Here is a 24,574-nt window from a genome sequence, read left to right as displayed (position 1 = left end):
ACTTCCGTGTAACCTGAACAAACACAAGAGGGTTGTTAGTATTTCCCTTAACAGGGCAGCTGTCAACAGAAATAAGGGTTCCACAGTACACTGAAGCAGAACTGAAGGTGACACAGAGGACACAGTGGGTGTGGGACCAGTAAAAGTTCACCCACAGGCATGTTATAAAAGGGGCAAAAGTCTCCACTCTCAGTAAACACATTAGAAAGGACTTAAATATGCCATTTTTTATTGACATTCCTAACTACATAAATACACATGCCATATAATTGGCATTAATGAGTGAGATTCCTTAAAAAAAAAAAAAGATGAAAATCAAACATCACAATTAAATTTTTTTCCAGCCTTCAAAAAGAAACTTCTCGACACAATTAAATGAAAAGACATGATTCTTTTACGAAACATATAATTGTTAATAAAAATGACTTCACATAAAGGATGGTGACGGACAGAAGATCGGAGGCATTCTCTTTAACAACGGGCTGACATTTAGGCACAGACAATAACTTATACCTCAAACTCGTCCTCCAGATTAGTGCCAAGGATTTTCTTTTCTCTATCCTTTAGATACTCAAAGCAGAAGAGATGTTTTAAACTGTTTCTGTGGCATAGTTCAACAGCGTTTGTCTGGGAAACTCTATAATCTAATCTCCAACCATTCTTCTCCAAACACAGATAGAAAAAGAAACAGCTGAGGAAAAAAAAATCATCCTTTTAACTTCTGAGATACACCACAAATTGCGATGTTCACGAGTTAATTCGCCTTTTCAGTTTGTATGTGAACACGTTAAGTTGACGGGGAGGATATTTTCTTTTCAGTCACTCGTCTCCTGCTGGGAGGTTTTCTTCGATCCTCTTGATGAACTTCATGCGGACCTCGGTTACGTTGTCCCCTCTCAGAGTATCCTGAGCAAATCTCACATCAACAGCCATCTGGACCTAAAACAGACACATCATAAACATGAATGACTTTATTCAAACAGGTTAAACATTTGTCTGAAACGTGCCCACTGACACTTTAAGAAAATGCTGCTCTTTGTTAAACTTTCATTAGATTTCCTACTCATGTGTGAGTGTTGTCCTTACCATCTCCAGGGCTCCTCTGAGGACACCACACAGCAGATTGGAGTAGATTAGCATGCTGTGGTTATCCGGGAGCTCCACAAAGTCAACTAGTGGGTTGTTTTCTAGGATGAGGGAGAATTCATCCCCTGCTGGGCTCCAGTTGGTCACACTGGGCGTGATTCCCAGGTACATCTTAAATGCAACCTAACCCCACCAAAAAAGAAAAAGTAAGATTCCTGTGCGTCTTGTCTAATCTTGTCCCTGTGAAATGTTGGCATTCTCCCTCCCACATGCACAAATAAAAGTGTTCAAGCAAAAAGAAACTGCCGTCACACCATGAAATGATTCAGTACTACTTGGCGGATTATTGATTTTTGTCTAACTTTGTAAAATGTTATGACAGGGTAAAGCAGCTCTATCTAAAAACAATTGTTACTGAATGCTAGCCAACAGCAATGATGTCATGAACTGAACTCCCAAAGAACCTGCCCCTGATCCACTAAATCTACATCTATATTTAATGAATGACTGACTTGGTTTCAGGGGTTAGCTTGACATCCTCTGGCAGGGTTGCTACACCGTCTAAACCACTGTCCCATAGCGGTCCTCCTCTTACAGCCATGACCCTCCTCTTCTTCATGACCGACAACCAGTTCCCTCAGCTCGTGTGGGATTACATTTACGGAACGACTCCCCCGGCAATCTAAAAGAATGCCTTGAAAACAGATGAAGTGCTGAACGGAGACCCGACAGCAGCCTTTGTCGTCTGCCAACATCGGTCACAAGGGATGGCTTTTGTTAAATATGACAAGTGTACGATCAAAATCCAAAGGCCAGGAAGACTGAAATACATCATATCACAAAAGTAACATGATTGCTGCATTTCTGAGGGAGGGGAGTAAATTTCATTCCACATGCATGGGAATATGATCTTGACCTCAAGTTTAAAAGGATCTATTCATGGACTTTTGTTTTCTAATCTCCTCAAACACATCCATCAGGATCCCAACCCTCCCCCCCCCCAACGACTACCTCTTCTTTCCCAAATCAGGATGGTCCCTCAACTATCTTTCTGTCTCATTCCTCCAGTCTCAGTTGTCACACTGATTGGCCTGGAGCCCTCCGGTTACCTTAGCAATGACATCAGCTGTTTCTCGGAAATCTTGACACCTGCCGATGTTGGACCGTGCCAGGAAGTCCTCAATAAGACGCACCCCAATGTTATAGCCCCTAAAAAAAAAAAACAAATACAGAAAAAGGTATTTTAGGGTCGTACAGTTTTGCAAAAGATCATAACTCTGAATTTAGAATGTCAAGCCCACTTATTCTCACAACTGATTTTGAAGTCAGCTGATGCATCCCAACCTTTACAAGGTCATACTCTAACTGATCAGCCAGTGACTAGCAGAGGGGCGAGTGTAAATTCATTGCCTTCTAAGGTCATATAAGACAAACCTCACCATGTACAAGAATGAAGAGAGACAAGTGTTGCTTGCCTACCAGAAAAGCAAACTATATCAAGTCCAAAATCCTATCAGAGTTGAAGAATGTTTTGAATTGCTGAGCAATAAAAATATCCATTTATTTTAATCTTATTTAGTTGATGAACAGTATCCAGCAACGGGTTCCAGAGATAACTCCTATCAGAAAAGCTCATGTCAGTGCTGTCTCCTTCAAAGACCCTGGGGGTTTTATAAAAATAACAAGAGCAGAAAAGTGAGAGAAATCAAATCTTATTAAATCACCTCTCTACATGTTTGCATCTGGGTGTATAGAAGTATGAACACAGGGCAGCAGAATTCATCAAATTCTTGTGAAGATGAAGTTAAGAGAGACACACGTAGCCAGAGAGCCTCTTCTCTTCCATTGGTTAAAAAGGCAAACATTTCAAAGCAAAGAAACTACGATTATGCAGTCACTAATTGATTTCACAACATTCCCCGTCTATTGAATGTTGAAAATGACTGAAAATATGTAAATTATGCAAAATATTTTCAGTCTTGTATGGTACTTTCATTTGGTATGATGACTGTATTTTGCTGGATAATCAAGGGAGGTGTCTAGTGTGTGTTGGGATGCTGAAAACAGAAAAGGTTGCACTACATTTGTTCTTTTTTGTGACAAAAATGATCAGTGCAATAGATAAATCCCTAATAAATAAGTATGTTTCTGTTCCTTCCACACCATGGCAACTTTTTAGCACACCTGTAAATTAGAGTTATGTGTTGACGTGGTTTTTGATACTTACATCTTATCCAGTTGCTTATTGACTTCTTCGTCATTCTCATAGTCTTTACAAAGCTGAGTGACCAGAGCTCCATATGTCAGTGTGAACAGCTCCGAGTTCTACAACACGGAAAACAGCAGATATTATATATATATATTTTATTTTTTGTTAATTTTTTAACCTAAATAAAATCATCAGATAACTGAGAGTTTGGCAAACTTATGTATAAATGTGATATCAAAGTGGTACAGAAACATAACTGTGTTACTTTCTTTAACAGGATGGTTCTACATGTAAGATACAATTAGCTGCTGATGCTGTCTAAGTGAAGTAACACAAGATTTTTCATACATTCTGACGATTGTATTAATTAACTTTAATCAGCACAGTTTCGTTCAGTATTTAAGTTACGAAGGCCTTTTCTTATAAAGCCTTTTCCTATTATGGAATAATTTATCAATTGATTCAAAAAACAACAAACAGTATACCTACCAGGATTACCCATTTAGCTCGTGCTATAAAGAATAAACTACACATCCTGTCAAAGCCAGTAATGTTTAACAATGAATAGAGTACCTGTTGATCTGATTAAAAAAACATTCTGTTTATCTTTGCACACGTAATTTACAAGGATAAACAGCTGACAAGTATTTTGGCTGGTCGACGTAAAATATAGCTTATTGGATGGAGTTAGCATTTTGCTAGCTATGCTGAAGGAGTCTGTCAAACGCTAATCTTGCGGCAGTCACCTACCATCTTCTTGCTGTCTGTTGTTCGGTTGGATTGCCTAGACATTGTGGACAGTATATAGACATACACAGGTGGTGAGTCGATACAAATCCTTTACAAAGTTGATTCGTGCTGAGCAGTTACTTCCGTAATGGCCAATTTGATCACCCTTCCGCTAATGTTAAAGTAGCTTTATGATTAGTAAGAACTTCCTGTCATCCTTCATCCGAAAAGTTATTTTGAGGGATATTCTAAATAATAAAAAATATAAAGATACAATAAAATAATATGTTGGTTTGAACAACTTTATTAATAATAAAATGAAATATTTTGTCACAATAGGTCTTTATATTTCATTCTTTTGACAAAAGGAACAAATTAAAACATTTATTTTGAAGAGAAATTTACGACTTCCTGTATGTGCGACGCATTTTTTTTTTACCGGCTTGTTCTCGCGCTTATTTTCCCATTAGCACGCCATTTATCGCCCCCTGCTGATTCGGAGAGAAACAGCGGACAACGATGAAACTTCTACCTTGAACGGTTTCAAATGTGATTGACCACTCGATGGCAGTACTGTATGTTTGGATCATTTGGGGTAAAAATAAACCAAACGCCTCACTTATAGTCTGATATTTCAGCAACGTGTTTTTCATTTGCAAATTTAGTGAATATATACGCTGTACACTTGTGCTTGATAACAATCTAAAATATAATGTATTTGACTGTGTGCGTGTGTGCGGGAGAGAGAGCGACATAGAGGAGGGGCAGAGAGAGAGAGAGAGAGAGAGGGAGAGAGGGCGGGAGGTAGAGTGATCTGAAAACCAGAAGATTCAATATCTCAGCAGCGATAGATAACAGATGCGCTCAAAGTCGGGGTCAGGCTTTTTTTTTTTTTTTTTAAATTTATTTATTAATTATATGCTGATATCCTTAACATTGAGTTTCAATTCGGGAATTTGCATGTCTAATTACCTGCATGTTGGTTGCGGAATAGAAATCGTCCTATCGTGAAACAAACTCGCTCTGCTTTGACATCGAAGACAGGAACGGAGCGCGTCGGCTTCACACCGGCTTCATTTGGTCAAACTAGAGGATATTCAACTGTAGCCGGCGCGGACTACCGGGGCTGTGGAGGATCTGGACCATTACGATGATGACGGGTAAATCTGTGAAAGACGTTGACAGATACCAGGCTGTCCTCAACTCTTTACTGGCGTTGGAAGACAATAAATACTGCGCTGACTGCGAATCGAAAGGTACGTGTGTTCACCGGTGTTCTGACCTCGTTCATGCTCGCTGATGATCACTGTGTGGAGCGACCCTCTTTCTCATTCACTACGATGGAAAATGCGGCATTGCAATCATCATCCCTCAACCAATTACGCTGTACTACGTTACAAGACACGATGCTGGAGCGTGGCATGCTGTTACATCATGCCAGCTCCCTCCAATCGACAGGTAGCCACGGCAGGTCGGTGTGTTTTACGAGATATGCGTCTCATCTGCGTGATCATTGAAATGTAATGAAAGAAAATATGATCATCCGTCAACATTTTATTGTGGCCCCTAGAAATTACTGAACAAAAACGTGAATCCTGATCATACAGACAACTTGTACTGACTTCTCTTTACCCCTGTGCAGTCTGTGCAGAAGTCTGACTCCCACCATAAAATTACCACAATTGCCCAGCTTTGCATTGAATGTATTTTTTAAATTATTTAAGTTAAAAAAAAAAAAAAAAATTATTGTCAAGAATGTTTTATGTAGCCTACAACACAGGAATCACCTACATTCCAATTTTTGTTTGGAATGTTGGTGAATTAGACTGTCCATTCCTTTTTAAAATGTATTATACACATCTATCTATCTATCTATCTATCTATCTATCTATCTATCTATCTATCTATCTATCTATCTATCTATCTATTGTTCTCTATCTATCTATCTATCTATCTATCTATCTATCTATCTATCTATCTACAGTATATCTATTTTATTATGTTATTATTTTTAAATGCTGGTTGTGAGCCAACATATACGGATAGTCAGTGTCTCTGCAGCCTTGAACTATGTCATAAGCAATTTGCTAAACCTGTTTTGTGATACTGGTGTGTAAACACTGCTGTTTTGGCCAAAAATACAGCAGGTTGGACATTAAATCAGCAAATTCTACATTATTGAAGAGTCACTTGTCAATAAGTTCATGAGATCCATGTGCCACTAGTGGGTTGCACATCAGCAGATAACGTGCTATGCACTCATTACCACTTCACTAATATACTTGTAGCTGATTCCCAGAGGCAAACCTGATGTGTCTATTAACAGTAATTATGTGTAGAGGGTAGTCACGTACTATTTCGTTTTTATATTTACACACACATCAGGTTTTACAGGAAACAGAAGAAATGAATTCATCATTTCATGTCAATACATAATGTCCTGTGGCTAGATTTCAAACATAATGTGATGTAACTCCTGTTGAAATCGGTAAGATTGTCATCACCACACCTTGTCAGGAAATGTCTGCACAGGGCAGCTGCATGTCACTATTCACACTTCAGATATACAGAGTAGTTACTAGTTACTTGAGTAGTTACTCAAGTTAAGGCCCTGAATTCATTTGTGAATAATTCACTGCATGTTCCCAAGAATGGGACACTGGCATCTCCTTATAAAAACTTGACAAATATGAGAATGTCGTTTCTCATAATTAAGTGAGATATTTTCTAAGCCTATTCATTGATATTCAGACCAGTTTTTGAGTGCTCAATAAACACAGATGAAGACAGACAAGTACAACAAGTGTGCAAGGCGCTCTCAAGTCTGAGTCACAATACGACTTAAAAGCGTCTTTTAATCTGATTCTTTGCTTAAATAAACACATATATGAGTGAAAAGAATGAATTGAGACCTTTGAGTCTTTTGCCTTTTAGTAATGTTTAGTTCAAACATAAGGAACGTTCATAGAGGTTAAGCAAACACATGGGAAGCTGTTTTGATCTCCAGTTGTTCATTTGGACTGGTGCTCTACGATTTCTCAGTTTGACTCTTTTTTTTTTCACTTTTTATTGAGTAAGTCTATATTTCTGCCTCTATTTCATAAATATTATTCAGGGTGCTGGTGCGGACATACCACAATCACATCATAAGAGGCAAGAACACAGAAAAAGATAATTGTTCATCAGCAAAACCTGAAATCCACTTTAATGAACATCGTATTTCAGCCAAAGAAAAAACAAACATTTTTTGCATTGTTTTTTAAAATCTTGCTTCGTTTTAACATTTACACACCACAGATGCTTAGTTATCAATATGAGGCTTTTTTTTCCTTTTGGATGGTCTTTTTCAAGGTATTAATAGAACTTAGGATACCGTAAGACATCAGGAAAAAACACCTCTGACTCTTTAAAAGTCAATATTGAAAAGCAAACTGATCAGGCATTACTGAAGCATAGCAAATAAATAGACATCTTTTAAATGATGGGCTTGAAAAGAAAAAAGATACACTTGTCTTTTTTTTCACATTCCAAATTAAGCGCTCAAGAAGTATAACTTTTATTGATTAGTGATGTCAGTGTGCAACAAACTGACATAATCTTCATAGACGTGGTATTTATTCAGTTTCATTTACTGTGGATTAACTTTTTTAAAAATACCTAAAACACCATTATTATCAAGTAAAGCAAAGGGAATTCACATATTCTTAAATGTGTACTTTCAATTTGTCTGAGTGCGAGATAACAAGTTCTCACTCTCCCAAAAACTGCACACGTGTCGGCCTGAAACTCATCAGTCCCCTCCTCTTCTCAATGCCTCATCAGGCTTTTAGCCATATGGCTGTGTGATGAGGTTAGCTCTAATCTTATTTGCTTTAACAGAGATTATCATGTGTTTATCGCGTTCCTCCCTATGAGGTGATCAAAGAGGAAGCTGCAAGTTGTATAAAGTCAAGTTAGAGCTGACTTCACCTAAACTAGGGATGCTATCAGGGCATCACGATTTAGGTTTACTCCACAGACGCCAGTCAAATATATCTCTGCATTTTGACTGCAGTGTGCTGTTTGTGCTACGCAACTTCCTGTTTCTCCTTCCCTCTAGTATTTGTTTTCATCACTTCCTCATACTGTGACACTTCGACAATAAATTCTCACTACTGCCAGAAAATAATGAGAAGAGGATTGAAAGGCAGGTGCATAATGTAGTCAACACTTAAACCTCTAGCTGCAGTCTCAAGGGGTGCTGTGTGTGTGTGTGTGTGTGTGTGTGTGTGTGTGTGTGTGTGTGTGTGTGTGTGTGTGTGTGTGTGTGTGTGTGTGTGTGTGTGTGCGTGTGCGTGTGCGTGTGTTTGCCTTCCTTCTTTATTTGCTCCATTGTGTTTGTGTGTGTACGTACACACACCAAGCGTTGGTTGCCTTAGAGATATTACCTGGAGATACCATGCCTTATTCCTTTGCCACTGCTCTCCTCCCCTCACAACCCTTAATCTTATCCAATCATGTGCCAGCAGGGATTTCCAATGAAACAAGTTGGTGATTGGCTGATATTTATCCCTATCTATCTGTAGAGTCTCACTGTGCCAAGGAGAAACGGACAGATAAACCTGTTACATGTTTTATGCACTGTACTTACAACACCTTTCTAGTCTGACTGCCAGCTTACAGCACTTGACAACATGAGCTAAGTTGTACCCATTCGCACACACACAACCACACAGACACACACAAACACACACACATTCAACACTGTTCATTGACAGCAGCCAGCATTCACACCGTCGCCCACATGCAAATGGAACAGTCATCGGGTGCAATTAGAGGTTTAGTATCAAGAACATTAACATGTAGGTTGCTGCAGCAGGTGATTGAACCACCAACCCTCCAGCTGAGATCCACACGGCATTGTTAGAACTGGATGTCGACACCAGTCCCCTCAATGAGGCAGCAGTTAAAGACGAGGTATACTAGGTGGGCACCTTTTAACGTCTTCATCTGCAGTGGTTCCATTCAGGGACCGAGTTCTTCAAAGGGCACACTCGACACTCTTCTCGACTTTACCTTTGTCAGTTGAAATTGTGTCATCAATTTCTATTCCCCTAGGCCCATAGACATGAATTAAGTTAACACGCAGCAAAACCAGAACTGTCTGTGTTGTGATAGATTTCAAATTTAATAAAAACAGGTTCTGAAGATTTTTTTTTTTATTTAGTATTATCGGCCATGATTTTGTTACAAATGATATCAATTTAGAACACACACCCACAAGGACAAGTACTACAGAGTGTGAATAATAATATCAATTATTGGACCAAAATGAAGAAGAAAAGCAAGATGAGCTTTGTGAAGCTGCTCATCTTTTGCAGAATGCAATCTGTTGAAACTTGATGACTCACCTGCAGGATAGCAGTCGTGACTCGGACCAGAACACAGATGGTGCTTGTGTATTAGTGAATTATCGATAGGGGTGCATCTGTTTAGCTCAGACTGGGACTGGGTCACTGGAAGGCCTCAGGGCTTGTAGATCAGTTTGGATCCAGTTGACCTGAAGGATGGGATATTTGTCTATATACGTGTGTGTGTGCGTGCGTGCGTGCGTGTGGTTGGGCGTAGGATCCAATGATGACTGAGCTTTGGTAGGATTACACAAACCTATGGAGAGGTTATAGTTTAATCTTGTGGAATGTAGCTAATGAGCCACATCACCTGCTCCTATTCTTGTGGATGCTAGTCAGTGGTTGTGTACATGGACATACGTATGTGTTAGTGTAGAAATGTCGCAGAGATTTAAAAGAAACTTCAAGTATGACACAATACAGTCCAAGACTTAGTCCAACTCATCCTTAGTTGAACAATACTGTGTTCCCCCACCCTGAAGGTCATTTTGGAATCACTGGCTCTTAAATATAGTTCTGTTTGGTATTTAACGTGACGAATATTATGAGGAGATGACACTCGGGGATCACAAATCTCTGCCAATGAAGCTCAGTTTCCGCATTGTGTCTTTGCACCTAAAAATCGTCTCATGGCACAGTGCCTTGCGAAAGTATTGGCCCCCCAAAAAACTTGTTGATATTTTGCCACATTTCAGACTTCAAACTTAAAGATAACAAACTGAAAACATGTTTCATGAATCAACAACGTGTGAGACACAATCGTGAAGTATAACCAAATTTATTCATCATTTTATGTTGTGTTTAAAAATAAAAAACTGAAAAGTAGGACGTGCAAATGTGAGACCAAATGACACACAGGTGAACTCTGTCATTGTTGTCATTTAGGTCAACATTGGATCATTCAGAAGTCATCAGGGAACTTCTGGAGTCGTTTGGCTGAGCGGAGAGAACAGGGGGCCAGTACTTTTGTACATTTATTCATCCAAGAAAAAACACATTTCATTACAGTGGTTGTTTTCATCAGGATTGAGCTCCAAAATTTAATGATTTCTTCCCTGAAGCATTCCCTACCCTTTAACCCAATTTCACGCAATTTCTTCAGTAGTTTATGTGTGAAAACAGTGTCCAAAAAGTCCCAAAAGAGGAAAAATCCTGGCTTTGGCCATTCAGATGGATATATTCCAGATATTAGAAGATAATCGAAAATCGATTTGAATCTTTGAATGATATAATCTTGCTAATCCTTAATGATTCAGGTCATGACTTGAGCCCAAACGTAGTGAAAAAATACCATCACGAGGACATAAGCTGGCCACGGTGTGCACGATACTCAACCAAAACAAGTCACATATAAAAAAGACAATGTTAATAATGATGTAACATAGCACCCGTGTGCATAGCATTTCAAAGACACTGGTGTAACACTGAATTCATGTCTATGAACGGTAAGGATTAAAGTATTTGCACTGAATTATTGCAAAATAGTCACTAAAGGTCCTCCCAAATGTCGCAACGCAAGTATGCGTGTGAGTGACAGTGAGGTTCATTATAGAGCTCTGCTTGTGCTCCCTGCTCTTCATTCCCTCTGCACATCCCAGCGGGTCTCAAACAGCTGAGTCCACCATTTTATTACTATGAAATTCCTCCTTGTTGTTCACACTTCAGCCATCTCTGCTGCTGTTATGCTTCAAGCAGAACATTTGTTAATCAGAGTCTTGTTTTTCCCTCAATGTATTTCACCAGTCTTGCATGTAAAACCGCTCATTTTGGGTGGTTTATCTTGGAAAAAGAGAGTACACATTTGTAATCAATGGTGAGAAACTATTTCATTTGAGTAAGGTGTTGTCTTTAGATCACTAAAAGTGAAGAGGATTATGTGTTGCGTTACTTAGCAGTAGGAATGAACACTGCAGTACAAACCCAGTGACACAGAAATACTTCCTTTTTATAGACGTCTATTCCGCCTACATCCACCTACAATATCTGTTCAGAGTATCTGGATCTGTGTTTTGTTGCTGGACAGACAAACTTTTAATAGGTTTTTACCCAAGTGCTGCATTGATTGGAAGTGTAAAGCTGCTGTGGTACTCTGGATAGGTTAGATTCACTGAGTACGTTATCTTATTTCCTTCTCTAATGTCACTTGTGCTAACACCAACTGACATGCACGGATCAGAGTGATAAATATTCCATTTAATGGAAACAGGAAGGATATGTTCACGCCAAGCAAGCAATGACTTGATACATGTATGCCTCAGTCCAGGATCACTGGATTGTTTATGTTAATTCACCTCAAACATCCATCTGCCCATCTATCCATCCATTCATTCACTTTCTCCCTGTCCAAGGTCAGTTCATGGTGGCAGTAAGGACTACGCAGTAAATTCCAGATGTCCGTATCCCGAGCAACACTTTAAAGTTCTTCCTTGGGGTTCCTGAGGCATTCTCAGGCTATATGAGATATGTCCAACTCAATAAACTGAGAACATATCTGGAAATCCTTCAAAGACGGGGGGCAGCTCGTGTCTGATTTCTTTTTTTGTGCTGCCCAATGCTCATGACCATGGGTGATGGATTTTGACCATAGATCAGCTGATAAAGAGCTTTGTCTTCTGGCTCTACTCCCTCGACACCACAAGGGTGTGATACAGATACTTAAACTCCTTTGCTTGAAGCAGCAACTCATCCTCATCCACTATCTTTTTTCCGCTCATGTCTCTGTACATTCATGAAAGAAAATACGTTTTCTCTTCCAATGTGATGTCAGCTCATTGCTACAATGCATTGAAAAGTGAAAGTGAAGATAAATTCCCTGCTCTGTGTTCCTTTCCTGCCGCTGTGGATCAGAGCAGAAATCAATGTGACTGAAAGACTTTGTTCATCAAGACGATCCAGCTGTGCATGCAGCTCTAGAGAGAACTCTGTAGCTTTCAGTAGCTTAAAAGCCTCTCTCTCTCTCTCTCTCTCTCTCCACTCAAGCGGGCCCATGACCACTACTTATGCAAATTCATCACTGATGATGGTGCATCATTCTCTGGATGCGCATTGATCCAGATCCAGCTTTTTTCTTGTCTTAGCATTGACTTTCTACGGGACCCCACCACATCCAACATTTGAAGTCCAGTCCTCTGTCCTTTTGTTAGCAACTGTTTGAAGTTCTGCTTGCTGCTCTGCTTTGGGCTGAATTTCAGCAAGCTTGTAAGGAAAATATTTATGTGCTGTTTTTTTGTTGTTGTTGGGGGTTTTTTGTAATTTTGTTTTGTATTGGGTATTCCACATATTTACAATGATTCAGGGCTTCTCATCCTTTTATGGCAGTCCACCCAGGAGCTGTTGAGATTTTTCAGTCTGGGAAAAAATCACTGGACAAACAGATCAATCTTGCCATAGAGCTGGGTCGTTTGCATGGCTGAAGGGAATGTATGCTAATGAAAGAGAACAAAAATGAGGCAGCAAGTGGGTAATGCCCCACAGAGTAAGTAATGGAGGATGTAACAGAAAAGGAGAATTATCTATCAGTTAGAGATATGGATGGACATGAGGTCAAAAACATGATGGAGGTGATGCTGGTGGATGAAACATAGAGATGAGAAATGGGGGCCAGCAGGCATTAATTAGGATGAGAAACTAATTCCTGTATTCAGGAATTTAAGCTCAATGGACAATCTCTCCTTTTCACGCCAATGTCAGCATTTACATGTGCCAAGCAGGCCAGACTGTAAGGGCGATGGGAATACTGTGTCTAGTGACCTTTTTGTGTATGGATCCAGATTTGCCCTCTGTTCTTCCATTTACGTCTTTGCTCAATGATGTCCTTCCCTTTCCGTCTTGAAATTATAGCCTACAAACCAGGTCAACTAGAAATACATGTGGATGCATCTCCCATCTTATGATTACCTTCTACTTAAGCCCATAGACTGAACCTTTTATGAATCAACAATCAGAATGCAGCCAAGACAAGAGGCTCTTATGAGTCTGCGATGAGAGACAGTGCTTCTATAACTGCTGTTAAGAGGATGGTTCTGCGTGTTCTCGCTTGTGACATGTGACTTCCCCCTTCCATTTGCACAGAACGACCTTTCTTTTACTGCTCAGTGTTACTGGCAGACAGGAGAGTTCAATGAGATGTCTAACTTAAAAGCTGCTGCTCCATCCAGTGTTAGAAAGGCCACAGTGCATCAACTTGTAGTAAGATTGCAGACCAGGACTCCAGTGGAGAGATGGAGGCAAAAAAAACAACCCATCAGCTGACTTGAGATAGAGAGAAGTGAGGGGAAGTAGAACAAGATGGAGGAAGAGAGGTAAGGCAAAATATAATGTAAGGAGCATCGGGTGGAAAGGCACCAGTACTGGGATTATCGTTGATTTTATTCCCTGAAGACGGTGGTTGCATAATTTCAGCAGGAAAACAGTCTGTCAGGGTTATTTTTATCTCCCCCCATCTCAGAGTTGTCTGGTCAGGCAGGGATCTTGACAGCTTTGAAGACACAAACTTTCTGTCGACTTTCTTTTCACTCAACAAGGTATGGTGACTCTCCTTCGGGATCCCACTACTTATCAGGACAGCAAATGAATTTGACAGGATTGGATGAGTTCCCCTGTGAATTCAGTCTTGGAATTGAATGTCTGCGTTGTCCATCTATAATTAGACTGAAATTAACTTTTCAATTCCACTACCTCTCTATTATGTTTTGTTTCTGTTCCGTCACCTAGTTCCCTATTTAGAGTTCTCCAAAGACCCTCTTCTTTAAATATAAATCATCATCTTCCTCTTTCCTCCAGGTCCAAGATGGGCATCCTGGAATTTGGGTATCTTCGTCTGCATCCGCTGTGCTGGAATCCATCGAAACCTTGGGGTCCACATCTCCAAGGTCAAGTCCGTCAATCTGGACCAGTGGACACAAGAACAGGTCCAGGTCAGAGGTCACGTTACAAGATCTATGAATCAAGACTTGAACATTTGCTTCATGTTAATGTGTGCAATCGGATGCAGTACGTTTTCTCATAAAATATCAGTCCAAGATAGCTGGTTTGATATAACATAGGTCTAGATATATCATAGTTACAGTCACATTTGTTTTCAACCTACATGCTAATCTGAACTAATCAGCTACTCGCTTAGTCAGACCTTCAGGAAGAAAGCACATAAGCATGTTGTCCTTTATCTAAATCTATTCTGCTTGACAAAATATTTATCTTATTATTTTCCTTTCATCAGATATTGATCTCTTTCATCACAGATTTATTGCTATTTCATTATAAGGATTTCAGCAAAATAAGAATAGCACATAAGCGGTATCATTTATCAAGTTTACTGGACTGTGCACTTCCCTGGATCACCAAATGTGACATAGTGCATTCTGTTCCGTTGTCACCAGTGTGTTCAGGAGATGGGAAATGCCAAAGCCAAGCGTCTCTACGAGGCTTTCTTACCTGAGTGCTTCCAGCGGCCGGAAACAGACCAGTCTGCAGAGATCTTCATCAGGGACAAGTATGATAAGAAAAAGTACATGGATAAGGTCATTGACATCCAAATGCTGAGGGTGAGTCCCCCCCCCCCCCACACACACACACACACACAGACCTCGGAAAAAACGTTGTGGTTTGTTTCAAACAGAATTCGCAGACAGAAAAACAGACAGAACACAAAAGAGGTTGCAAAACTAACATTTGTTTTCGCTGTATAGAAAGAAAAGAGCTGTGACAATATACCCAAAGAGCCTGTTGTGTTTGAGAAGATGAAGTTGGTGAGTGCAACATTTCTTGCCCGTACTGGTTGCATTTCAGTAATAGAGTAGTTAGTTAAATTTCTTGTTTTCTAACGAGCTAAAGAAAGAGGGGAGAATGTGTCAATTATTTACACCACAGATTACACCACACTGTATTCAGCCTTATTTGTCAGCGCATTTAAAGTGCATTAGTGATGTAAGCTTTTTCTTTGAGGCAGAAAAAAGACATCAGCCCGAAGACGGATGCCCAGACTGTTACAGACCTACTTGGATTAGGTATTGCATCTCATGCAGAAACAGCACTTTAGAGTATAATACATCATACATAACTTAACAGTACAGTCAGCTGACTCTTGGTTACCACAGCTATATTTTAAATTATGTATTGGAATGTTCTTTCCAGATGTCATTGCAGTCAGAAACCAATACTTTAATGATCCTATCTTTCCAATTACTAACATTTGCAGGCCAAGTACAAGTTAAATCATTACAACCATGCTTCCCTCTACCCTGTCTCAGACGTCCCTGCTCCAAGTCCTGCAGCACCTAAAGGTGGAGGATGTATACCAGGCAGCAATGTGAGCCCCGCAGTGTCAAATCCAGCTCTGGCACACTCTGCACTGGATCTTTTCAGCTCCCTTCCAACACCCTCCTCCGCTTCCTCCACTAAAACCACAGTAGGGAGTGCTTCACTGAAATCTGTTTTCATTGTACCTGTTTGGCACCCCTACTAATATTCTGTCCCTTTGTTCATGATTACCTTACTACTTCCTCTGTGTCTCTAATACTTCCCTTCAGCTTGTTTCCAGTTCCATGCCTCAGAGCAGAGTGACAGCATCTGTGCCTGAAAACCTCAGTCTGTTCCTCGACCCGGCTCCCAAAGCAGAGGAAGGTGCTGTCAAGAAACTCTCCAAGGACTCTATTCTCTCCCTGTATGCCTCCGCCCCCTCAGTACATGCCAGCAGTATGGCTACTCATGGTAAGAACTGGAGAGCCTTCACACAATGTTTTATTCCATTAAAAAGACAAGCCAATTGTCAATTGGTTATAAAGGCATAAAAGTCTTTCTCCCAAGTTTATTTTTTCCATTTTTATCTGGCAGGCTTGTACATGAACCAAATGGGGTACCTAACACACCCATATGGATCATACCATTCTCTGGCTGAGGCAGGGGGAATTGGAGGTTCTATGATGACATCACAGATGATGGGACAGCAGCCACCAGCCATGGTTGGAGTTCATCAGAATAGCATGATGAGGGAGCAGAATGGCTTGATGGGTCCGCATGGTGTCATGTCTCAGCCTAGTGGCGTCATGGCGTCACCATATATGACAGGGATGACCCAGTGCGTGACGGGACAGCAGCAAAGTGGAATGATGGCACAGCAGCAAACTGGGACGATGTTACAGCAGCAAAATGGCATTATGGGACAGCAGCAGGTCGGGGGTTTACCGAGTCATCACCTATATGGAGTGCAACATGCACAGCAGCTGCAGTGGAACCTTGCCCAGGTTTGCATGTGTGTTTTCATACATGTTTTCATTCCATAGGAGTTGCAGCTAATAAGAATTTTTGATTTGTGGTTTTCAGATGACACACCACATGGCCGGCATGAATCTTTACAACACCAACGGCATGATGGGATACAGCAATCAGCACATGGGAGGCTCAACAACTCCAAGTTCAGCACGCATGGCGGCACACATTTGGAAGTGATCTCGTCGATATTCAAGAAGCGATGTCATGCCAATAACCCACAAAAGAGAGGGGAACTGAGTTGTAGGAATCTGTGGATGAGACTCTCTGTGAGACGTGCTGTAATACAAGGGAGGAAGAAGAGGATGCTAAGAAGAAGAATATTTGGGAAAACTACTACTACCTCTCTTTCTCTCTCCTCTCTACCCATGCTTCCTCTTCCATGGCAATGTTTTTCTGATGTCCATGCTTGCCTTCAGAACATTTTCATATAATGACCAATACAACAGGGTTCAAAGTTTCACTGGTTAAGACTTCACCTCTTTCTTTGTTAATAGCCTGTGTGTGACTGTGTGAGAAAGGTTTGGGGGGATTTTTGTTGATAATTTTACACTGTCTTGATCAGAATCAATGAATCCAAACATTTAGTCTTGTGAAAATGGGATTGGTTAATGTAAATAAAGATATAAATGAGATTATTTGCTGAGATTAAGATTGGGAAGGAAAATATGGCAAATGCCTTTGCGTGAACACTGCAAAACAGGTGAAACATTTCACCGCTGATTAGATTTCAGTTCTGTATGATACAGTCGGTGCACAGTACGACCAAAATACAATAAAAGGACATTGGTTTGACATCTCAGATTAATTCTTTTTTGCTGAGCTAACTCTCCTCTTGTGATAGTTCCATTTTCGTCAGAGTGGGAGGGTTCAGCATATATTCAATTTATGCTGGATTATTCTTGTTACCCAACATTAATGTACAGTCTTATCTCATTTGAAACATATGGCAAAAATGTGATTTGTTTCAGCCACAACAATTATTACGAAGAAGCAGCTAGAAATGTTTTCCAGCCTCTGTCAAGCATAGAGGGAAATTTCTATACAGTACTTTTAAAGGTTCTAGGTGATATGAAAATCAATCTATGCTAGGCTAGGCTAGTTTTATTATCTGATTTTGAAGCTGTAAGACAGAAGAATTTGTCTTGCTTTGTGCGAAGCAGTACAAAATTATATTAGTATTTAGTTAGTCACACCCATCTGATAATATTCATTCATTCCTTTATCTTAATTTAAATATTTCTAGTTAATACATTCTTGTTGGCGAGACAGAGCAGCTTTAAAGCCCACCCAAAAATTTTAATTACAATATGTATTCAATTTACAGAGGGCTGGTTTTTCAACTAATATCTCATTTTAAGTCAAAGGAAACCAAAGATCAGTTCAAGCTTTATAGAAATATTTCTGTGCTTTATTATAGCCAATTAATTAGAGATTGGAAGGAAATACAGTTCAGCATTTCTTTTTTTTTAATTCGCATTTGGTTACATCTGCTTTCACATTGTGAATGTCTGGGTTTATCAATCCACTGTGCTATTTATCCTGCAAGAGCTGGAAACTAAAAAAAAATAAAGAGGTATTTGCATGCCATATCGTGTGAATGTTGAGTTGTTGCACACGGACACACCTCAAGTCGATCTACTTGTACAATAGAGGTCTTGGTTATAGAAGAATGCTCCTTATAAAGACGAATAAAGGCAGAGAGGCGGACAATGAGAAAACCTGAAGGTACAGATAATCATGTTTCAGGTTCTTCCACTGAATTGCATGAGGAGAATGTATTTCTAGCTCTGATTGTATGTACTGTGTGTTTATTGAGATGGAAAATGTCTCTGGAATGTGTATCCTTTAATGTTTTTCTCTATTTGTCGATTAGTTTGACTAAGACCAACAAAAAAATCTCACTGAATGTTTGTCCTGAATGTTTTCTCAATCATACCGGACTAATTTCAAACACAAAGACGAGAGTATTGCTTTTGCGCTTTTAGTTTTTGGTTAAATGACTCTGTCAAGCACTCATGTCTTTTGAATGTTGTTTGGTCAATGTTTTGAGTCGACTGAGTTTCAACAATACTGCAAATTCAGGAGCAAACTGTGACCAGGCTGTCAAGAACATTTTCAAGTCATTCGGGGAGTTAACAATTAGTTCGAACCACATTGTGAATTGAAAAAGTGATTGTGTGACCACAATCTGTCTCATCTCCATGTTGTCGTCGGCCCTTCACACTTCGCCCACACCCGCCTCTACAAACCATCTGTGTGCACCGTTTTCTCCTAAAGTGTTTCTATTTCCATTCCCCTAAGCATGAAGCCATTAGTGTAACTATTGTTTTCATTCCTTTATGCCATTTTAATGCAAGGAGCACGAATGTAAAAGGAGCAACATAATAAGACTCCTAGTACCGGCTCCCCAAACTCACTCTATCTCCTTCCTGGTTTTTTTTTTTTTTTTTCACATTTAGCTTATTTTGTGACAACTGAGGCAACAATGTGACACAGTAGCAGTCATTTTCTCTACTGGGAATAAAATCCCCCTCAGACAATTTGTCATCTAACTCGTCTCAGTTCTGTAAGAGCAGAAGGAGGCTCCACCTGAATGTTTCTGTCAATTATCTTTAACTTGAGGCTTGTAATCCATTCCTTTTTTGTCCAATATATTTTCTGTGAAATGAAAGCAAATGAAGGAATGTATCTTTTTATGTACTTGTTGATGAAGATATTGTGTACTTTTATTGTTTATTGAATTTTATCTTGTATGTTTCTGAAAACAATATTGATGAATATGTACTTTTCAGTTGTCTACTTCCTCTGGATTTTTTTTTTTTTTCACATGCTTCGCAACTTCTGATTCCGTGTTCATACAATTAGTCACTATGTGAGTATGTAACAAACAGCGTTTGTCTTTGTGAAAATATACAAAATAAATATTGTTTTGATTATGTTTGATGTCTGGTATTGATTGGAGAATAATCAAATAAATTTTGACAGTGTCTTGGTTTTGACACTGAAAAGTATTTTCTGACTGTTCAGATAATTGTGTAACTATTCATTTTATCTAAATAGTTCTAAACTCTCCACTGTATAGCCCCTGCCCAGACTTACCAAAAAAAGTTGCCAACTTGGAAAAAGTGATGAAGTATATAACAGCTTGCATTCCTCCTCAGGGGATGTTTAGACCAAATAAAGAGCTTGAAGAAAGTTAATTTTGGATTGATATTTATCAGGATGCCAGAGACACAGCTCTAAATTAATGTTGGAATAGAAATGATTAAAATCCACACCCGACAAAAGGTTTGTGAGTCAAATAAACTTTATTGACTTTGCGTCCGGATGTCAAAGGGCATGCAAATACAGGCTTCTGAATCAGAAATTGTTCCTTTTTTCTTCAGTTTGGTTCTATTTTCTTACAAAACTACGTGCACCTGAAGTAATCAATTCTGCAGCGTACAAACGACAAAAATACCAGTTTTACATTATCAAATACTGCACATACAAAACATTTACAAAGCACGGGTATAAAATTACAGCTCCCTTTTTCTTCTTTGCCTCAATCCTCATACTTTGTTGCGCTTTGCCCTTTAAAATCTTAGTCTGGTAGCACTCCCCTGTTGAAAGGTTAAGGCCGGTTAGGAATAGACAACAACTCATCTACCAGCACCAGCAATTCAATTTAGCTTAGCTGAATGTTTTGATACTCCCATTCATCTTTTCAATTGATAGTCTGTAATCAAATCTTTTCAAATTATTATGTTAATCTGAGGTTCCACATTGCACCTTTAGCTCAGGTTGTATTGAAGAGATCTGTGCTTTGCTGGGCTCGATAAAATGAGCATTGTCTTAATAGTATGAAGGGGAGCTACAATGGTCATAGTAAAGTTTGACAGACATCTAAAAAGTCTAAATGCCTTCTCAGGAAAACTTGTGCTGTGATTAGACATTTGTAGAGGTGGATAATAATTAACTGACAGACAAAGCAGCAAAAACTCCCAAATTGTCCATCAGGTCAAAAGTAATGTTTGCTTTGTTCCTGTTAACAGCTGCTACATATGGATTGCATGCTACATTAGTAAAACGAAAGGTAAATGGAAATGTTTTATAAATAAATATAAATAGTTGTTTCTGGTGGGATCTATCATATTATGTTACATCATATCATATAACATATCATATCTAATCATATCAAAAGCAGTTATTCTCAATGCAATGCATGCTCTGTTGAGTCTAGTGTTCAAAAATGTGTTTTGATGCTATATTTCTATTTGTCATCATAGTCATCTGTGTGAGGTTGCTACAACTCAGATCTGAGGCTGGGGCTAGAGGTGAAGAACAGTAGAGGCTACACCCGATGCTTATTGCCAGAAATATTTCAGAAAATGGAAGGCTAATGTCATGCTACTAAAATAACTCAGCATTTTTTGAAAATCTATTGGCATTTCAATGACTTTCTGTTTTATATTGGACTGGGTTAAACCTGCTTCCTCACCAGTTGTCATTATTGTAATTGTTATATCATAGTCATACCTTCATAAAGATTAAATACAAGAAAATTGTCAGAGTGACCATGCTATAAACATTTTCTAATTCAAAGTACAAAAATCATAATTCCATCGGCTTTATAAATAAAGTGGTAAGTTCATCTGTGCATGGGGTTGGGAAAATAGCAATCTTTTCTTTTTGACACACATTGCTATTTAAATAAATACATTTGCATTTCGCCTGACAGCGTTCATGCTTATTTCAATCACAGAGCAGTAAATGACCAAACAAAGAATAAAACATACAGCATACAGTACAGCAAAAGTAGGAGATGCCTGAACCAAGGCAGGTGAGGTCCATGGAAAGTCTTCAAAGAGACGGTATAGCAAACAAAGTGACAAAAAAATTACACTCATCTGGTGTAAGGGTTAAGAAAAACATTCATAAAACTATACATATACACATATAGAACTTCATTACAATTATTCAAGCAAAATACATTGTCAAAACTTTCAGTTGTGTGCTACAATAGCGAAGTAATGTCTCCTGCACAAAATAAGGCCATTGTAAACTGAACAAGCCCTCTTTTTTGATAAAATCTAAAGGCAGGTTTTGCCCACACCACCTCTCCTCCATCTCAGAATAATTCCTCTCTCTTTACAAAAATAAGATACATTTTCAACTCAGGTTGATTGAAGATACCTCAATTAATTTTTTGCACATAATAAAACCGAGTTGGAGAATGTTTAATGTTAATTTTAAAGAAAAGCAAGCAAGCATATGGGTTTACATTCCAAACATCCAAAGCCTTTACATTCAAGAAATGTATTCTAACCAATGTTAAACGTCACCAACCTAAAAGATTTAACCAGCCCCCACATGCTCTCTGCTGTTTCCCATAAACTGCTTCATTTGCAACCACTTAACTTTCATATTAACATGACTCAAACATCACTCAGCTTCACACATCCATTAAAACTTTGTAATGAACTAATGTCACTCTACCCTGTTTGACTTCAACTTCTCTTTCAGTCGATGTGTTCAAGTAAATAGTGACTTTTATGCATGTTAACCGTGTGATGCTCTAGCATCCCATTCTAAGCTTGTTGTAATTTGTGGTAAATGCCAAATAAATGTTTGTTAACGCTCATATCTGAAATCCCTGATACTTCAACTCCCCTCACTGTGGTCCACAATGTGAGTGTACAGGTTTCTTAACAAATATCTACACATTAACATCTACCATGCACACCTTTCTGTCTTCATCATTATGCACGACACACAGCACTATGCACCAATTAATACAGACTCCAACAGCTCTCAAATGTAAGGCAGTATTGCAACTTTCCTTTTGGTTGCAGAAATCAAAATTTGGACAAAGCTCTTTGCTCTCAATAAAATATCTGCTATAGCGCATATATGCATCTATTCATATTTTTTCATCCCCTACTTTCAATAATTCCAACTAAATAAGGGGAAGTAAGTAAGGGGAATACTCAGTTTAATACGAGCTCTAATATATTGGAAAACACATGGAAAAATTTCAACATTAATTTTAGGAATTTACCAAGCACTTAACATTTAGCAGGAGAGTGATACAAGTCAGGAAATGTATTCCAGATGTCTATTAATGTTTTTGTGTTATTGGCATTTCTTGTCTCTCTCTTCAATCAAAGAGGGTTTTTTTTTTTCGTTCTCACAAAAGGCCTGTACCAAAGAGAATGTGTGCACATGCCAGCTGACCACAAAAACAGATAAAAACCAATCATGTACACAAAATCCCTCATCAACATGGCAATTACAAGCTAACAATCGGCTAAGGAAAGAATAGCTCCAAAATAAGGAATCAGAGTCAATGGCTCGTCTGAAAACAGTTGTGTCCATGCTGGGAGGGTTAAGAAGGCCAAAAATGACCATAATCATTAATTTCCCAAAAAATTCAAGAATAACAAGAGATCCCAAAGTTCAAGTGACAAAATCTAAATACTTGTGGTCTGAAATGTTGAGAAGTGAAAATTAGTTTCCCCTTTTTGCACAGAGAATAAAAGAGGAAAGCGCAGTGTGGTCCTCGGAGGACAACAAGTCTTGAATAAAATGTGAGCTCGTAAACATGCACAAGATTGGAATTGCCTTGACATTATCACGTCTCATAACACTACTGGAAAGCAGCAGTGTATAGATTTGATTATGAAAACAGGAAAAACACTGAATAAAGATGAAACATTCATCTTAAAGAATAGTACACACCAGCTGCTCAGTTTGCCTCGCCTCTACTTGGACATCAATGATGACCCACCTACTGCACTTCATTTTACTGAACAGGTCAGTCTGACCCTGTAAGGGTTTTCAAATGGAAACAAAATACAGATAATAAGAATAAAGTGGGGTTGGCTATGATTCAAAGTGATTATTAAGTCAAGAAAAATAAAGCTTCTGATCTTATTTCAATTCAATTTATGTGTTACTTGAATAAACCAAATGTCAAAATAAATGTTCTGACATGTATATTCTTTGAATATACATAAAAATACATAGCTTTTGGAAGTAAATGAAAATGTTAAATATTTGATTTCTGTTTAAAAATCAGTGGCAGAACTGACCTGTTTCAGTTTTACAATGTCCAATTGAAATTACACTCAAACCACATTCCCGTGCTGCCATTCCACCAAAAGCTCCAGCACTGCAGATTGCAGTACAACCAAAGAAAAACAGGTGGGGAATTACTGCCTGCTTGTGATTCAAAGTTTTTGTCATAAAGTGCTTTTTCCATTACGAGCACTCTGCCTGACAGAAAAATACGAGTTTATTGTCCCTGAAACACATAAAACCACCATAAATGATACTGTAAAGATATTGAAAAAATAATAAAAATATCTGAAATTAAATGCATTTTTATATTTATAGAAGGATAAGTCAAAGTCTGATAGAATAGTCACAGCCGGAGGGCAAATCGAAAAGAAATCCAAAGAAGTGCAGATGCTGGTATATATACAGAGAGGGTGACAACCCTGGGTGTAGAACACAAGAACTCCCAGACAAGAGCTGGACACATTCAGAAGAGTGCCTTGGCCTTGAGTGTCCTGTGTGGTCCAACAGTCCTTTATATTATATAGAGGAAGGCAGGATCAGACATGTTTATCTGTGAAAAGGATAGCTAGCTGACTCATTGGTTCTCGTCTTTCATGCTTGGCAGTCCCTGTCCTCCAAGATCCTCCTCTCTACCTCAGTGCAGTGCTCTTTTCTCAGCATAATGAAGGGGCACTATACCGGCATTACATTGGTTGAGCTAAAATAAAAGGATCCAAGCACATTAAAAGTTTCACTACAAGGGTTGCAAGCAAACATGCAGAATGCAGCCTATACATACATAAACACAAATAAGTAATTTATATATATATATGTATATTTATATATCTAG

The 24,574-nt window shown here is 38.9% G+C and overlaps 2 protein-coding genes across 3 annotated transcripts; one reads left to right on the top strand and one right to left on the bottom strand.

The window, feature by feature from the left end:
* Nucleotides 1–218: 218 nt before the first annotated feature.
* On the bottom strand, nucleotides 219–4,195 carry trappc3 (trafficking protein particle complex subunit 3). The gene is made up of 5 exons (XM_068333133.1): nucleotides 4,046–4,195; nucleotides 3,314–3,411; nucleotides 2,196–2,295; nucleotides 1,087–1,269; nucleotides 219–939 (listed from the first exon to the last, which is right to left on the bottom strand). Exons 1-5 carry the CDS (start codon nucleotides 4,085–4,087, stop codon nucleotides 820–822), a joined length of 543 nt encoding a protein of 180 aa, XP_068189234.1. The 5' UTR covers nucleotides 4,088–4,195; the 3' UTR covers nucleotides 219–819.
* Nucleotides 4,196–5,148: 953 nt separating this feature from the next.
* Nucleotides 5,149–19,573, top strand: smap2 (small ArfGAP2). 2 transcript variants are annotated; one of them, XM_068333817.1, is made up of 9 exons: nucleotides 5,149–5,280; nucleotides 14,197–14,330; nucleotides 14,793–14,957; nucleotides 15,102–15,161; nucleotides 15,362–15,419; nucleotides 15,663–15,820; nucleotides 15,942–16,122; nucleotides 16,246–16,655; nucleotides 16,735–19,573. In XM_068333817.1, exons 1-9 carry the CDS (start codon nucleotides 5,175–5,177, stop codon nucleotides 16,858–16,860), a joined length of 1,398 nt encoding a protein of 465 aa, XP_068189918.1. In that variant the 5' UTR covers nucleotides 5,149–5,174; the 3' UTR covers nucleotides 16,861–19,573. The 2 variants fall into 2 exon arrangements, with proteins under 2 accessions (XP_068189918.1, XP_068189919.1); XM_068333818.1 differs by lacking the exon at nucleotides 15,102–15,161.
* Nucleotides 19,574–24,574: the final 5,001 nt, after the last annotated feature.

This window comes from Antennarius striatus, chromosome 14, assembly GCF_040054535.1.
Source record: "Antennarius striatus isolate MH-2024 chromosome 14, ASM4005453v1, whole genome shotgun sequence".
In the NCBI taxonomy this organism is placed as follows: domain Eukaryota; kingdom Metazoa; phylum Chordata; class Actinopteri; order Lophiiformes; family Antennariidae; genus Antennarius; species Antennarius striatus.
This window is presented reverse-complemented; position numbering and strand designations above follow the sequence as displayed.

Bases quoted from the DNA above. Each gene is read 5' to 3' on its own strand.
- trappc3 (XM_068333133.1), bottom strand. From the start codon at position 4,087: ATGTCTAGGCAATCCAACCGAACAACAGACAGCAAGAAGATG. The intron at 3,412-4,045 runs GTAGGTGACTGC...TCCGTGTTGTAG, and splicing joins CAACAGACAGCAAGAAGATG to AACTCGGAGCTGTTCACACT. The intron at 2,296-3,313 runs GTAAGTATCAAA...TTTTTTTTTTAG, and splicing joins AATAAGCAACTGGATAAGAT to GGGCTATAACATTGGGGTGC.
- smap2 (XM_068333817.1), top strand. From the start codon at position 5,175: ATGATGACGGGTAAATCTGTGAAAGACGTTGACAGATACCAGGCTGTC. The intron at 5,281-14,196 runs GTACGTGTGTTC...TCTTTCCTCCAG, and splicing joins CGCTGACTGCGAATCGAAAG to GTCCAAGATGGGCATCCTGG. The intron at 15,821-15,941 runs GTAGGGAGTGCT...ACTTCCCTTCAG, and splicing joins CTTCCTCCACTAAAACCACA to CTTGTTTCCAGTTCCATGCC.